The 16,502-nt window shown below is 44.7% G+C and overlaps 2 protein-coding genes across 2 annotated transcripts; one reads left to right on the forward strand and one right to left on the reverse strand.

The window, feature by feature from the left end:
- Positions 1 to 689: 689 nt before the first annotated feature.
- On the forward strand, positions 690 to 8,084 carry NMD3 (NMD3 ribosome export adaptor). The gene is made up of 16 exons (XM_058844381.1): positions 690 to 758; positions 858 to 992; positions 1,461 to 1,557; positions 2,028 to 2,108; positions 2,324 to 2,452; positions 2,954 to 3,044; positions 3,198 to 3,276; positions 3,564 to 3,660; positions 3,867 to 3,984; positions 4,500 to 4,645; positions 5,129 to 5,241; positions 5,905 to 5,977; positions 6,443 to 6,549; positions 6,819 to 6,889; positions 7,331 to 7,460; positions 7,935 to 8,084. The coding sequence occupies exons 1-16, from the start codon at positions 715 to 717 to the stop codon at positions 8,020 to 8,022; spliced, it is 1,599 nt and encodes a 532-aa protein (XP_058700364.1). The 5' UTR covers positions 690 to 714; the 3' UTR covers positions 8,023 to 8,084.
- Positions 8,085 to 14,137: 6,053 nt separating this feature from the next.
- On the reverse strand, positions 14,138 to 15,902 carry LOC131581335 (serine palmitoyltransferase small subunit B-like). Its single transcript, XM_058843443.1, has 2 exons — positions 15,779 to 15,902; positions 14,138 to 14,399 (listed from the first exon to the last, which is right to left on the reverse strand). Exon 2 carries the CDS (start codon positions 14,378 to 14,380, stop codon positions 14,138 to 14,140), a length of 243 nt encoding a protein of 80 aa, XP_058699426.1. The 5' UTR covers positions 14,381 to 14,399; positions 15,779 to 15,902.
- Between the last annotated feature and the right edge of the window lie 600 nt (positions 15,903 to 16,502).

Consider the following 16,502-nt stretch of genomic DNA (forward strand, 5'->3'; position numbering starts at 1 on the left):
CAGAACTCCATGGCTCCCTCACGACCCTTTTCAGGCTCCCTCTGAACTCCTCCATGGCTCCCTCAGAACTCCTCCATGGCTCCCTCACGGCCCTTTCCGGGCTCCCTCAGAGCTCCTCCATGGCTCCCTCAGAGCTCCTCCATGGCTCCCTCAGAACTCCTCCATGGCTCCCTCACGGCCCTTTCCGGGCTCCCTCAGAGCTCCCCCATGGCTCCCTCAGAGCTCCTCCATGGCTCCCTCAGAACTCCCCCATGGCTCCCTCATGGCCCTTTCCGGGCTCCCTCAGAACTCCTTCATGGCTCCCTCACGGCCCTTTTCGGGCTTCCTCAGAACTCCCCCATGGCTCCCTCAGAGCTCCTCCATGGCTCCCTCAGAGCTCCCCCATGGCTCCCTCTCACGGTTCCCGCTCGCTTCTCCATGGCGGCTCCATCACGACCCCCACACAGCTCCCGCCTGCCTCTTCACGGCCCCCTAACAGCCCTTTCCACGTTCCCTCACGGTTCCATCATGATCCCCTCACGGCTCCCTCACCGCTTCCCCCCGTCTCTCCATGGCCCCTCTCGGCCCTTTCCGGGCTCCCTCACGGCTCCCCTACACCTCCCCTCTGTCCCTCCGCGTCCCCTCGCTCCACCCTCCGGCGGGCCGGGCTGAGCTCGACCCCGCCGTCTCCTCCCCTTCCTCCTGCGGCCGGAAAGCGCCGCGCGTTCCGCAGCCATGGAGTACCTGCCGGCCCCGGCGGCCCCGGCGCAGGGCCACATGTGAGCGGGGCCGGGGGACCGGGCTTCCCGGGGCGGGGGTGGCTGTGCTTGCCATTGTGCCTGTGGCTGACTGTGCTTCTCTCTGTCCCCGTGTCACAGCCTGTGCTGCCAGTGCGGCGTCCCCATCCCGCCCAACCCGGCCAACATGTGCGTGGGCTGCCTGCGGGCCCAGGTGGACATCACCGAGGGCATCCCCAAGCAGGGCACGGTGCACTTCTGCAAGCAGTGCGAGAGGTGAGGAGCCGCCAGATCGCTGGGGATGGCAGCAAAATGCCCTTGGAGTGCATCACTCTCAGGGTTTAGGGAGGCAAAAGCGCACGAGTTTGGTGAGGAGGAGCGGGGAGCTCAGCCCGGAGAAGAGGAGGCTCAGGTGGAACCTTCGGGGAAGGGTTCGCTTGGATACTGGGAAAAACTCTTCATGGAAAGGATTGTCCAGCCTGGCACAGCTGCCCAGGCCACTGGTGAAATCCCCATCCCCGGAGGGATTTAAAAGTCCAATGGATGTGGTTTAGTGGTGGCCTCGGCAGTGCTGGGGGAATGAACTTGGTCGCCTTAGACATTTTCCCATGATCTTCTATGATTCTAAAAGTGGCTGCATTGGTGTTACTAAACTGAAAGCTTTGGAAATAGCTGCTCGTCCTTGGAGTGATTTACAGTGCTCAAGCAACTTTCACATGCTGTAAAATGCTCCCTGTATCCCAGGTATCTCCAGCCTCCAGGAACCTGGATCCAGTGTGCCTTGGAATCGAGAGAGCTCCTGGCTTTGTGTCTGAAGAAACTCAAAGCTTCCCTGAGCAAGGTGAGAGGCTGATCCTGCTGGGATTTCACAGCCTGGTCACAATTGTTACTGTAGAGATGGGAGCTGAGCAGAATGAACTGAGGGAAGCTGATGTGTTTTTAATGTACCTCAATTTCAGAGTTTTCTGCATATTTCAGAAATAATTTATGCAGTATTTGCTCTCACTGGTTTATGATGATATGAAAAAGGGTTGCAGAGGTCTGTATGTAGATTAACTCAAATGCACACGTTTAAGTTGAATAAAGCATCCCTTAGGTTCAGAATATTGTTATAGGGAAAGACCTGAGGCTGAGCACCTTTATTTTACATCAATCAACCTCCATGTTCTAGCTAAGCACTATTAATTGGATTTGGGATATTAATATATTCTTTGTTTTTTAATTAAGATTACTTACTTCTTCACTATGGACTGTTTGTTGCTTTGGAGTTAGACTTGGTTTTACTGAGCTCTTGTCCTTCCCCACGGGCAGGTCCGGCTGATTGATGCAGGATTCATTTGGACAGAACCACATTCCAAGAGGCTCAAGCTCAAATTGACTGTTCAGAAAGAGGTAACTGGAGCACAGCCTTCTCCCTGTGGCTTCTAAAAAGCTTTTGTGGCAAACAACAGGATTTTTTAATTATTATTTTTCATCCTGCCTAGATTTTGTCACTAAAGTGCCATTCATCAGAATGGAGAAAGTTACTGTCCCAGTGAAGATGGGAAAACGTTGCTGTTGTTTGTGACCCAAATAGAGCTTAAACCTTGGGCACTTTTGTTCTGCAGGTGATAAATGGGGCAGTTCTGCAGCAGGTGTTTGTGGTGGAGTACATTGTTCAGTCTCAGATGTGTGAAGACTGCCACAGGATTGAAGCCAAGGATTTCTGGAAAGCTGTGGTGCAAGTCAGGCAAAAGGTAGAGGCAAACTGAATTTTTATTTGATTGTGGCAGAACAATCAAGCAAAGAATTGGGTGATTTTCTGGATTTCTCAGACAAAAATATACTCACCCTTAGCCACAGGGATTTGTTTTGTGTTCAAGGTTGTTGAATTTTTTCATACTCAGTTTAGAAAAACTTTCTGCTGTCCACTATTAACATTCTGTAAAATGATGCTGACAGGAGGATCTTGTGTGAATAACTAAATAACCTCCTGTATTTTAAGGTAGTTTGGAGACAGTGGGACAAACATTTTAATCTTCTTCAAAGGAAATAGATCTCTAACAACCAGTTATGCAAAAATGATAAATGGAAGCTTTAAATAATTTTATATAAGTAGAGCACTCTAAAATTTTTTTGTTTGCTTGGATGTTCCTTTTAGGTGATCTCTTCATATAGATGTTCATTCTTCAGAGATCCTGCTTTATACCTGATGCTTCTTAAGTAACCTTGATGCTTTTGTGTTTGTTTGGTTTTAGACTGTGCACAAGAAGACTTTTTTCTATTTGGAGCAGCTGATTTTGAAGCACAGGCTCCATCAAAACACACTAAGGATCAAAGAAATCCACGGTGAGTGGGTCTGGAGGCAGAATAACCTGGATTTATGATGGATGTTTCATGTGTGTGTGCTGGGAGCTGTGTAGAGAAAAGAATTATAAAAAAAAGAATTTAATTATGTTTGATAAAATAGAATAGAAATAGATTTGCTTCCTTTCTTTTCAGATGGCCTGGATTTTTATTACTCTTCCAAGCAACATGCCCAGAAGATGGTGGACTTCCTTCAGTGCACAGTTCCATCCAGGTACAGCACTCCTCTTCATTGCCTTGAGTACTCAGAACTTCGGGGAACTGCCTTAAATCCTTCATTTTAAAATAATTTTTTAAAAATAATTTTCTAAGTGCAAGGGTAAGGAATCTGTATTTTAATCAAAACAGACAAAAGTCCCATGCTTTCCACTTAGCCATGGTAAAATTTACCTCTCTTTCCTTCATATTTTTATTTGTGACACAGACACTTTGTTCCAAGGATCTCCTGTTCCAGGTGGTGTCCCTCTTGTTTCCTGAAAACTCTGTTTTTGTGTTTTACAGATCCAAGTCATCCCAACGTTTGATCTCCCACGACATTCACAGCAATGTCTACAACTACAAAAGCACTTTCTCCGTGGAAATCGTTCCCATTTGCAAGGTGACTTCCCTCTGCTTCATCTTTAGGATGTTGTGGGAAGTGGGAAGAGTTGGGATTTGGACATTGTGGGGAGGGATCCACATGGGAAATGCAGAAGTTACTGGGGCTAGAAAAAGAAAAAAAAACCAAAATTTAAATTTTTATTTCAGAAGATCTGGTTAAAAATTGAGGAAATGGGAATGTGAATTGTTTGTGTTGGTTTGCAGGACAATGTTGTGTGTCTGTCACCCAAGCTGGCCCAGAGTCTGGGGAACATGAGCCAGATCTGTGTGTGCATCAGAGTGACCAGCACCATCCACCTCATCGACCCCAGGACTCTGCAGAGTAAGTTTGGACTTTTCCTCAGCACCTGACTGTTCTGCTGGCACTGTTAGTGTTGGTTTGTTTCCACAAAATCTTGGATTTTTGGACCTTCATGTTGTTAAATTTATCTGTACAGCAGAAATTCCGTAGGGAATTGCGAGTTCTCCAAGCTCGGTTTCCATAGCCCACAGAACCTGCAGGCTGAGCTTGAGTTCCTGGAGCTTTCACCTGTGTCAGGTTCATTCCTCTACAATTAGAGAGCATCTGGATTCAATTTTTAGCCACTTCAGTACCAGCACAATCCTGTCCTTTGCTTGGTGTGTGCTGGTGAGCTTGGGCAGCAGAATCCCGCTAAAAGGATGGATCCAGGGAATAATTCCTTTGAGTGGGGTCTGTCCCAGATCAGCTGCTCCTGCAGCAATAGGGGTCACATCCTAAATAAGTGTGTTACAGTGATAAAACGTGGCTGGCAGTTGCCTTCATTTTGGTTAATGGTTCTTTTTGCACAAGAAATTCTCTCCTTGATCATTTTCCAGTTGCTGAAATCGATGGAAACACCTACTGGCGTCACCCCTTCAACAGCCTGTTCCACCCCAAGCAGCTGGAGGAGTTCATCATCATGGATATCAACAGGGTGCATGAGAAGAAAAAGGGTGCTGGGGCAGGGGCTCGATCAAACAAGGTGAGAATTTCTGTTCAGTTCATGTTTTGGGCCTTCTGCTCAGCTGAATTCACGACCTGGATCTGCCTGGGCTGTTCTGGATCTTTCCACTGGCAAAAGCTTTCCTTGGGACCATTTGGTGTGAAAATGGCACAGGCACGATGTGAATTACACTTCCAGGAATTCTTGAAAACTCTGAACTCTGCTTGTTACTGGGTATTGAAATTCTAACTTTGCAGCTCTAATGACTGAATTGGTTCTTTTTAATCAGAATTAATGGATCTCCTCAGTTAAAAGCTAAAATGGGTGTCTATTTATAGAACCAGCCTCTGGGAATTCCTGGGAATTGCCATGTCCATTCCCTTTTATTTAATGAGAAATGAGGAGTGGCCAGGGATACCTTGGATATTTGATGCAGAAACACAAGTTTAATGACAGGTGGAGTTTAAATCAGTGCAAATGCTGGGTTTGGTTTAAGGAATGTTTTCTTTTCCATTCCCAAAGCACACTCTGGCTGAAGCCTGGGTCAGGAAAACCTCGGAGCTGGACACGGATCACCAATATTTCTGCTGTACTCACCTGGGGCACATCCTGAATCCTGGGGACCTGGTCTTGGGGTCTGTTCTTCTTTTCTGAACCTTTTATTAAATGATTATTTAGTGACTGAACTCATGTGTTATCAAGAAAGTGTTGAACTGTTCTGATTTCAAAATGAAAGCAGCAAAAGGGGTGGAACCATCCTGGTCCTAATCCCGGAAATCTCTTTTCTAGAAGGAGTTTTCATGTAAAATTTGTTAGAAATAAGAGAGCTGAGGCTTCAGAGTGCAGCTCAGAGTTCAGATTGCCTTCAGAGTGCAGCTTGGCATCACAGTTTAGCCACAAGTAGGTGGGAAGGATTTTTAAAATACCAGTTAATTATTTGTTTGCTAATGAATATCATATAGAGTGAAAATAAATGTGAAATATTTGTAAGGTCAGGCAAATTAAGTGATGCTTTAAAAGGCTTAAACATGAACATTGTGAGCCCAGCAGAACCTCAGTGGATATTGCAGTTTAGATTCCAGAGGCTGGGAAGTGCCAACAGAACAGGATTTGGGAACAGCAGCTGCTCAGACTCATGAAAGCTGCACATTAATCTGGATTTTTATTTGTTTGCCTTCATCTGGGAATATTTCCCTTCCTGAGGAGCTGCACCTGGCACTGTGCTGCCCTTCAACACAAACATTTTCAGGTCAGGGGGATTTGTATAAAGCAGAATAAAACCCCTGTTTCTGTTTTAGCTTCGACTTGGCCAACTGCAACTTAAATGATGAATTTGCCAACAAGATGAACCCCCAACATATTCCTGATGTGGTAAGAAAATGCCTTTCTCTGCCCAAAGTTCTCTCCATTCCCCAAGGCTGGGAGGGAGTGGGATTTTATAATGAACAGTGTCTGAAGGAAGAGAGGAGATTAACAGTGAAATCTGAGCATCATCTGATTTTGAAGGATTATTTCCTCAATTATTTGAGTGATGGTTAAATTATGCATTTATTGTTTGTTTTTTTTTCAATTCCCATGGTTAGATAATTCATTAATTGTTGTTTTTGTTCCAATTACCAATCCCTGGCTGCTGAAAACTTTTATAACTCCAGCTCTGTGCCTGTCTCTTCAGGACCATTTTCCAAGTGTTCAGAAACATTTGAACCGACAAATTCCCTGTAAATTCAATATAACACCGCTGAGTGCCAGTCCAGCTGGTTTTAGACACCCAAATGTGGATTTGGGTGCTGATTTGGGATTTTGGGAGGTGGAAAAAGGGGCTGCTTTTCCCTGCAGGTGCTGATCAAGAAGAGCTACGACCGCTCCAAGCGGCAGCGCCGCAGGAACTGGAAGCTGAAGGAGCTGGAAAGGGACAGGGAAGCCACGGACACAGATGATGAAAGGTTCAGTATCTGCTCTCCTTGTTCAGTGACAAAGCTGCTCCAGCAGCAGCAGCAGCTTCTAAATAACCTCCAGCTGAGTGGGAAAGAGGAGAAAATTAGAGATAAATGAGTTGGGAATTAATAGGTGAGGATAAAACAGCAAGAATGAGTTGGAAATGTGGGAGTGCTCTCAGGTCTGATGGGGTTTGGGTTCTGTGATTTTACTTTGTTGTATGAATTTCCATAAATCCAAAGGAAAAGTGGGTAAATACATCCCAAATCTTTTACAGACAATACCAGGACTTCCTGGAAGATCTGGAAGAGGATGAGAACATAAGGAAGAATGTCAACATTTACAGAAGTAAGGCCTTTTTAATTCCTCCACTGGGTGTAATTAAATCATATTTAAATTGTTTTTGAGGCAAAATAATTTTATTGAAATTCTCTATTTTTCATGCTCCAAACCATTCATGCCTGGAAAAATACTGCAGTGTATTTCACAGATGTGTTTCACCTGATGGGTTTTGTTTCCTTGCCTTTAAAAATGAAAAGGAACTTTCCTCCTGCACCCAAAATCTCTGCTGGGTGTGGGATTTGATACAGAATTCATTTTCTTTTTCCATGAGGGGACTGTTGAGTTTTCAGGAGGATTTTTTGGTTTGTTGAGTTTGTGGTTTGTTGATTGTTTTGGCATTGTTGGTTTGATTTTTTTCCCTATTTTCCCTTGGGGTTGCTCTGGTGTTTTGGGGTTTGTTTTCTTTGCTTGACTGGTTTTTTTGGGGTGGTTTCTTTGTGTTTTTAGATGCAGATATTCCAGTGGAGAGTGACACAGATGATGATGGAGCTCCACGGATCAGCCTGGCTGAGATGCTGGAGGATCTCCACATTTCCCAGGACGCCACGGGAGGGGAGGGAGCAGAAATGCTGACAGAGTAAGGACAGAGCCTTACATGCAATAAATATTCCCCTGGGGGGGAAAAACTCCCCAGACCACAATAAACCATCACAAGAAAAGTGACAAAACTCCCACTGCACCCCAAAATAATGGCCTGGAATTCATATTTTATGGGTGATATTCCAGAGAAATCAGCAATTTGAGTTCAATTTCTGGTGGAAGCATTGCAATATCAATTCCACAAATTCTTCCATCCCTGAGGGATCTTTCCATGCAATTTCTGCAGTGGAGAAAATAAGGAAGGATGTCCAGAGGGAAAGATTTTATTCCAGTTTCCTGGATTTTAGATGGAGTCCCTACCTACTGTTACAGCTTTCATTTCTCACATGGGGAAGGTTTTCCCCATTTTTTGGCACAATGGTTTGAAGCCTTTTATGATACTGGTAGATGATTTCATATATCCATATTTTGGGGAAGCTCAAGACTGTAATTTCTGTTCCCTTACACAAAGAAAACCTCCCTGGAAAGCCCTTGGTGAGAAAGACTGGAAAATCCCATGGAGTGTGATGAATATTGAACTATGTCCCATGTCTGGATGAGTGGATTAAAAGCAACACCACAGTAATTAATTAATAAATCAGCTATAAAGGATTTAAAAACCTCTCAAGATATTTTGATTCATCATTTTTTAGTTCATTTTAAAATCCACTTGCACTCTGCAAGCCCAAAGAGGCCAGATTAATAAACTCCCTGTTGGTGGCAGGTGATGGGGAAATAATAAAAACTGGGTTTAAACTGTGCTGTTTTCATCAATCCTTTTCCTCCTCCCTCTTTTCCTTCCTGGAGTCTCCCAGGAATGTTGGATATTTGCTGTGTTGTCTCATCCTGTTTATCCCTGGAGTTCTCCCTCTTCCTTTCCCCCCTTTCCTTGCTCTGCTGCCATGGATCTTCCAGCAGGAATTCTGCCTGGGAAGATCTTGTGCTGCTGAAGCCAAGAATCCAGGAATTCCTTGGCTTTGTGGGATTTCCTTGGCTGGAGCAGCTCCCCAGAACCAAAGCTGGGTCTCTTTGTAGGTTCTCAAGTTTCCAGTGCCCCCTTGGGAGCTCAGGGAGGTTTAAAGAGTGTCCAGTAAATTAAATATTTGCCAGTGCTTTCACTGCTGCTGGAGTTAACAAAGGCAACATTAATTCTCATGGATAAAAGCTGCCACTTGCCCTGCAGCTCTTCCTGAAAATCTCTGAGTTCAGCCACAAAAAGCTCCTTTTGTACAACAGAAATCATCCAGGATTTTAAGTCAGAACTGCTCAATCATGCATTTCCACTCAGATGTTGATGAATTTTGAGTTGAAAGTCATGGGAGAAGCTGTGCAAAACTTTGGAATCAAGTTTTGCTTGGAGAAAACAGTGAAAAAAGAACAGTGAAAAGTGAAAAAGTGAGAAAAAAACAATGAAAAAAGAAATGTTGTATAAGTCAGACCTTAAGGCACAAAAACTGGATAACTGAGGGTAAGAATGAACACAAAAATGGGATTTGGGTGTAAAAACACTCATTTTTGATTTTTTTTTTCCTAGATAGAAGTCTTTTGTGTTGATGATTAAAAGCTTAAGGTGATGATTTCACCTTTCACTGCTTTAAAAATCTGTTAGTGGATGGGCTGATGGAACTCCAGGGTCCCAAATCTGGGTCGGATGGAAACTGCTGAGGTGAAATATTTATGGGAAAACTCTTGGAACCTCAGGCCGGGTGCCTGAGCTTGGCTGAACTCCAGGGACAGCTCCAAAAAGCAATTTTGGGAGCTTCCCCAAGCTGAGGAATTGAGACACTGATCTGGTGAGGACTTCCAGCAAAATCAGTGTTATTTCAGTCTCTTGGAAGTAGCTTAAAACAGGGAATTCCAGAGGAATGTCGTGTAAGGAAGTTTTCTATAAAAAGTTAGACCAGGGTACAGATTCCTTCTGTTGGATTTTTGGGATTTGGAAGAATTTCACTGGATGCCAGTGGGAAAAGTCTGGCTCCATTTCCACCCTGGGACTGGCAGAGATGGATCCAATTCCATCTCTTCCCCATTCTCCTGCAGGAGCATCCATGGAAAAATCGGGATGTGCTGAACATGAGAGTCCACCTGATGTCACTATTCCTGCACGGCCCCAAGAGCTGTTCCCTGCTCCGAGGAAAAGGTGGCTAAAAACTGGGAAAACTCTTCATGCCCGTGCAGTTCTTAATATTTAAATTCAAAATAACGCCAAGCTAAAGAAAAATAAGACAAAAACCGCTTTGAACTTGAAGGATTTCACATCAGCAAACTGCTCCTGCGGATTTATCTCAACTCTGGGACATTTATTTCAGCTGCACTTCCCAGAGTAGGTAAAAGGAGTGCCGGGAATTGGAAATCCTGAGGGATTTGGGAATGTTTCTCAGCTCATTCCAGGGCATAATCACAGAACAAAGAATCTTGTTGCTGTCAGAATCTGTATTTCCTCCTAAATACAAGATGGGAACCTGGTGAAACCAAGTCAGAAAGAGGAAATGAAGTTCAAAACTTGTCAAGGTTTCAGTTCCATGATAAAATCAATGCCTGATGGTAAAGCAAGAAACTGAAGGGATTTTGTGCCATTTAAATATTCAGCTTCCTAAAATGAAATCATTTTGGATGACACAAATCCCCAACAAGGACTGAAAGCCAATTTTAAGCTCATCTCTGGACAGTGGATTGGTGAGATGGAAGGAAACTCCTGAAGCTGTGAAATATTTGGTGTTTGCAAAACCTACTGAGACTTTGTGCTCTAAGGATGGTGATTCACACCTTGATCCCTGGAAAAAAAACACCTGGAAAAACATAAATCCTGTTTGGTGTAATCTCTGTGCTCTGTAGTGGAAACACAGCAGAGGAAGGAGGAATTTCCTGTCTCAGGGAGACTGGAACTCAACTGTTGCATGAAGAGGTTTCAGCTGAGCAGGGAAGCGAAGCAGAAACTTTCAGCAGAGCAGGAGGGAGGAATTTCAGGTCAGCTCTGGAAAAACAAACAGATCTGCTGGAAACTCCCCCTGCTCTGACCAAAGCCCTGCAAGATGGAAATGTCCTGTGGGATGCAGGGGCCTGGAGGTGCTGACAGGTTCATTTTACAAGCAGGATTTTCAGGTCGGGTAATGAACAGCAGAGATAAGAACTGCAATTACACGTGGCTGTAAATAAAGCAAAGTGCAGCTGTTGTAGTGCAAAACAATGAGGTGACAGCGAGGAGTGAGAAATCATCTTGAGCTTCTAAAAACTCCTCAAGTGACCAGCAGCAGAGGGGGTAAAGTTCCACATGAACAGAATAATCTCCAGGGCTTTTAGGAAGTATAAACTCCTCGGATCAATAGAACAGATTAAAGTTTAATGGGAGATAAGGTGTGAAAGTGTTACAATAAAAATCACTCCTAATGGGAATGCTGGGAATGCACCAGGATGTTCTGGCTGGAAACATCAAAGGCTTCCTGGTGAGCAGCACAAGCAGTTTGATTTTAGCAGCTGGTTCTTATTTTGCTCTTTAGTTTCCACTCTTGCTGAACCAGTGTGGTTAAGCTGTGCAATTTAAATATTTCCTTTTCACAGGGCAGGGATGTGAACTGAATGTTATCCTCACATTCCTCTCTAAGTGCCCCAGCACAGAAACTTCCCCTGGACAGACACAGCTGACCTTGGTGTCCTCAGAGAAGGGTGTGCAGGGAATATTCCATTTCCCATTCCTCTTGAAACACTTCCTGCTTCAACCATTAATTCATTCAAAATCCATTCATTCGGGTCTGGAACAGTGAGCATCAAGTGTGAAAAACTAAATGAGGTCACTCAGAGCAGCCTGTGGAGCTGGATGGAAAATTCGGAGGAAATGTGGAAAGAGCCTGTTCCACCCCAGCAATCCCATCCCTGGGAGCGGTGTCCAAATGTTCCTCAGGGCTGGGACCATTCCCTGAGGAGCCTGGGCAGTGCCAGCACCCTCTGGGGGAAGAACCTTTCCCTGATCTCCACCCTAAACCTGCCCTGGCACAGCTCCAGCCATTCCCGGGATCCTGATCCCATTCCCAGCTGAGCCTGACGTGACAAATCCGGAGCCCCTCGGGCTCCTGGTGCTTCCAGCAGGAACCTGCCCAGGCAGTGTTGGGAGCTGAAATGGCAGCTGGAGTTGGGATGGAAGATTTTAAACCCTGGAGTCTTGGGCCAGGCAGGGAAAAGGGGATGAGGAGGAAAATAAATCCGGAACTCTGGGGAGCTCCAGCTGCCACTTGGCCCCTTGTTTCCTCTGCTGGATTTTGTTTTCCTGGCCCTGTCCCATTCCTCCAGCCCAGCTGGGATTGGGATGGCAGAGCCCCATCCCAATCCTACCCCAATTCTACTGCAATCCTGCCCTGATCCTGCCCTGATCCTGCCCCAATCCTACCCTGATCCTGCCCCAATCCCACCCCAATCCTACCCCAATCCCACCCAAATCCCACCCCAATCCCATCCCAATCCCACCCCAATCCTTCCCCAATCCTTCCCCAATCCCACCCCAATCCCACCCCAATCCCTCCCCAATCCCTCCCCAATCCCACCCCAATCCTACCCCCAATCCCACCCCAATCCCACCCCAATCCCACCCCAATCCCACCCCAATCCCACCCCAATCCCTCCCCAATCCCACCCCAATCCTACCCCCAATCCCACCCCAATCCCACCCCAATCCCACCCCAATCCCACCCCAATCCCACCCCAATCCCACCCCAATCCTGCCCCCAATCCCACCCCAATCCCACCCCAATCCTTCCCCAGTCCTTCCCCAATTCTTCCCCAATCCCACCCCAATCCCACCCCAATCCCACCCCAATCCTTCCCCAGTCCTTCCCCAATCCCACCCCAATCCCTGCAGAAGAGGCACCCAGGAACACGGTGTGGGAAAGGGCAGCAGTAGCACAAACAGGGCACAGCTCCTGCCCCTCCAGCCTGCTCTGGGATTCCAGAATCTGGGATTCCAGAATGTCCAGAAATTCTTGGGATGTCCTTGTGGAGTCCTCTGCTGGAATTGAGGGTGACCTGCTGCTGCCCTGGGCTCGCCCCCAGCCACATCTTGAGCAATATTTATTTGCACAGTCTTGAGAAATACAAATTTTGCACCTGTAATGCAAAGTCCTGCCTGTGTTTCTGTATCAGGGACTGACAGGCTGGAAAAAAATCCCTGTCTCCATAAATAGTCCAATGATTGATGCAATTGAAATACTACGTGTTCCCTCTTGTTCCTAAACATCAGTAAATAGAAATTATATTGATAAATATCAGTAAATATATTACATAGGCTAAGCAGAAAAGCAAATCTACACTAATTACTACTTCCACCATTACTTGAATAAAATGTCCAGCTGGATCCAAATTTGAAAGTATTGAATAGATTTTATTTTTTTTTTTATTTTAAAAATTCAGAGATACTTGGGCATTGTTAAAAGATTTGTGAGTTTGAGCACGGCTGACCTCATTTTCCCAGAGAAATTATTTTCATTTCCTACCTTATTTCCCCATAATTACAAACTGAGAAAGCAGCTGAGGTGACAAATGACATAATTAATGTCTTCACTTTGTTGTGTCCCCTCCTGTGACCAAGCCTCATTCCCTAAATCCCTGGATTGCCACCTACAACCCATCCTCTGGAGGGAGAGGACATTCCAGGAGCTCGGAAAAAGTCCCAAAACTCAACTCAGTGTGGGTGGAAAATGTGGATTTGTGTCACCCCGTGTGTCCTCCTCTACTCCCTTCTTCTCCTGAGGATTCCAAACCTTAATTCTCATTCCCAAGCTCATCCCAGTGCAGCTCCTGCCCACTTAGGAAGCTGACAGCACAGGAATCTGCTGCTTTGAAGGTAAAAAAGTCATGGAATTTGGAACAAAAGCAGTCCCAGCCAAATCCAGCACGTTATTTACAGCTCAGGAGTTCGTGTTTCAGACACAACAGGGAGAGTGTAAAAGGTGAAAAGCCAGGAGAAAAGGGTTGGGGGAAAAAAGAGACATTGTATTTTTACATTTTTCTGGGTTTTATTTCCAGCTACCACAAGTGAATCTGTAGTGTTATATTCTCCATATGATGCACATGATTTACTCATCTTCTAAAGTAAACAAAAAATTACCTGTTTTTATAAAGCCCAAGAATCTGAGAATTTCATCATAAATTTTCACAGCAGCACATCCTCACATTTCTCATGAATCAGCGGTATTGTTTGCATCATGCTAACGAGCCAGTCAAGTAATTCATTGGATAAAACAATCAAGGAGACTGAATAAATCCTGAAATCATTCCATAAAAACACAGCAAGCCCAGGGAGGCAGCTCCCACTCGTCCAGGATTTTTGTGTGCACATCTCTTCTGGCAGACAAGAACAAGTTCATGCCATAGCATTTCTCCAGATGAAAACTTCCCCTATCCGAGCAACTTTCCAAACAGAAAATTTGCAAGGGGGTTGTTCCTTTCCCCTGGAATGACAAAATCTTCAGGGGGGCTGTTCCTGTCCCAATCCCAGCTCTGTAATTCCAGCAGGTCATTAAAATTCAAAGCTCTTGAAGAAGCAAATAGTAAAAAACAGGGATTGATTGGAGCAAAAACAATTCGCAGTCAGAGCAAAAAACAAAGAGAGAATAAAGCAGACTTTGCTGCTCCTGGACAAAAATGGGGTAAGGAAACACATTTTGATCCCCAAGTCAGGTTGAGGTTTTACTTCACCACAGCAAGAGCATTTTCCCGTGGGTTTCCCAGGAAGCTGCAGAGGAGCTGGAAGGCTGAGCTGGCGTGAAAAGCCAGGCAGACATAGGTGGTGTAGAGCAGCAGCCCCAGCATGGCCAGGTTGAAGGAGTAGAAGAGCACCTTCTCCCAGGGCTCCATCAGGTAACTGCAGGTGATCAGCTCAAACTGGCAGAAGAGCCAGTACAGGTAACTCGGGGTGCTCTTCACATCCATCCCCGCGCCACAGAGCTTCCTGTGGGATGAAGGATGGGGAATGGTGGAAATGGGAACCTCACACCGCACCCTCCTCACCAAGGAGGCTCCACCAGAGCTCATTTTACCCAGCAGTTGTGGCAATTCCATTCCCCAGGCCAGGATTTCACCTTGCACTGGGTTACTCAAGACTCTGCTGGAGCAGCTGGATTAAAAACCACCTTAAACCCTCTCTCCTTCCTCCTCCTCCTCCTTCCCACCTCTGGATTTCTACACAGAATTTGCTTTGAGGCTGATTTCTACCACTGCAGACTGGATCTTATGTCTCGTGCTCCAGTCACTGCTGGAAGCCCCAGGTGCAAACTGAGAGTGTGGAGAACTCCACACACACACTTAATTCCAATAAAAGGAAACTATATCCAGCTTATCCAGCTTTTTCTGCATCAGGGATTGAATTGATCTGTTGCCAGAATTAAATAATAATAATAATAATAGCAACAGCAACAACAATAATAATAAATATTTAATATGTAGCATAATATATAATGTATAATATATAATGTATTATATTTCATATCTCATATTTCATATATTATATATTACCTATAAAATGCAATATATAATCTATAATATATTATCTATAATATATATTATAGATAATATGTAATACATCATCTATAATATATTATCAATAATATATAATATATCATCTATAATATATTATCAATAATATATAATATATCATCTATATTATCAATAATATATATTATATATTATCTATAATATATAATAAATCATATATACTATATAATATGTAATCGATCATATGATGTATTAAAAATGCAAAATAATAATAATAGAAGCAGATTTCTTTTAAAGAAGAAATAAATCAATGCTAATAGTTACTGAGTGTTGCATTATGTCATCAGCAGGACACAGAACTGGAGGGGAAAAGGGACAATAGGACTGTTTCAGTTCTTGACACTTTCTGTCCTTTGGTAAATAAGAGGAAACAAACCCAAAATTCGGATTTCCCACTTTTTAATTGGGAAGTAAAGAACTCCTGATGATTGTCAAAATCTGTGGAAAGAAGTTTATCCCTCAGAAATTACATACAATTAACAGATGCAAATAGAGTGGGATTTTATCCTAAAAAAGCCAGTTCCCAGAGATTTTAGAGACCTTTTGGCTTCCATATCTTCCCCACCTCTTCTCTTCCTGCCAGGCGAGCTAAACAAACTCCTCTGCAGTTGGAAATATTAACAATGACTTGTAACAATATCCTCATTAACCATCCCATTTCTGCCCATTACTCCCAGTTTTTACTAAATCAGACAGCTGAGCCTCTTCCCATGGAAGGTGTGCCTTTGAGGAAAGAGTTTTCCAGTGAAAATTGGGGTTGTGAAGAGCAGAACTCACCTGTCCACGTGTGAGAGCTGTCACGACACGGCCGGGGATGCTCCGGAGCTGTGCAGGGAGCAGCTCCTGTGAGGATGGAGAGGCAAAGGCAGGAGCTTTGATCCTCAATTACAGAGCGTGTCCTGTGCTCCCCGCCCTCCTCCTGGGATGCTGAAATCTCCTCTGGCCACAGGACTCGGGTTTATGCCGTGATTTATGCCGTGATTTATGCCGTGATTTATGCTCTGTCTGGCTCAGGACACCGGCACCTGGCTCTTGGAGCTGAGCCCAAACTCAGGGACTCTGCAGGGAGGAACACATCAGGTAAAAAAAATAATATTTACAATTAATGCCTTCCCTAATTTCAAACCTCCCAAACCCTGTGGGGCTCCTGCAAGGGGTAATTTAATGTCTGCACAGAATGATGGGGTCAGAGTTAAGCGGCCACAAAAATGTGGCACAGGAAAGTCTGCAGTGAAGCCACCACCTTCTTTTGCAACCCCTGATTAAAATCATTTTTAAACAGCTCCCAATTTCTGCATCTCCCAACTCTCATCCAGAAACCCCAGGGCGGAGGGAATTTGGGGATGAGGTTTGTGTAAGGAAAAGAGGGGGAGTTTTCCTCAGAAAAGCTGCAAAATAAGAGCAGGCCTCAAACGCTAGAGGCATTTTAATGATCTAATTGGGCAAGTAAATGAGTAAATTCAAATATTATGAATCTGCATAATAGATGGTGTTCGAAACT

This window comes from Poecile atricapillus, chromosome 8 (assembly GCF_030490865.1).
Source record: "Poecile atricapillus isolate bPoeAtr1 chromosome 8, bPoeAtr1.hap1, whole genome shotgun sequence".
Classification (NCBI taxonomy): domain Eukaryota; kingdom Metazoa; phylum Chordata; class Aves; order Passeriformes; family Paridae; genus Poecile; species Poecile atricapillus.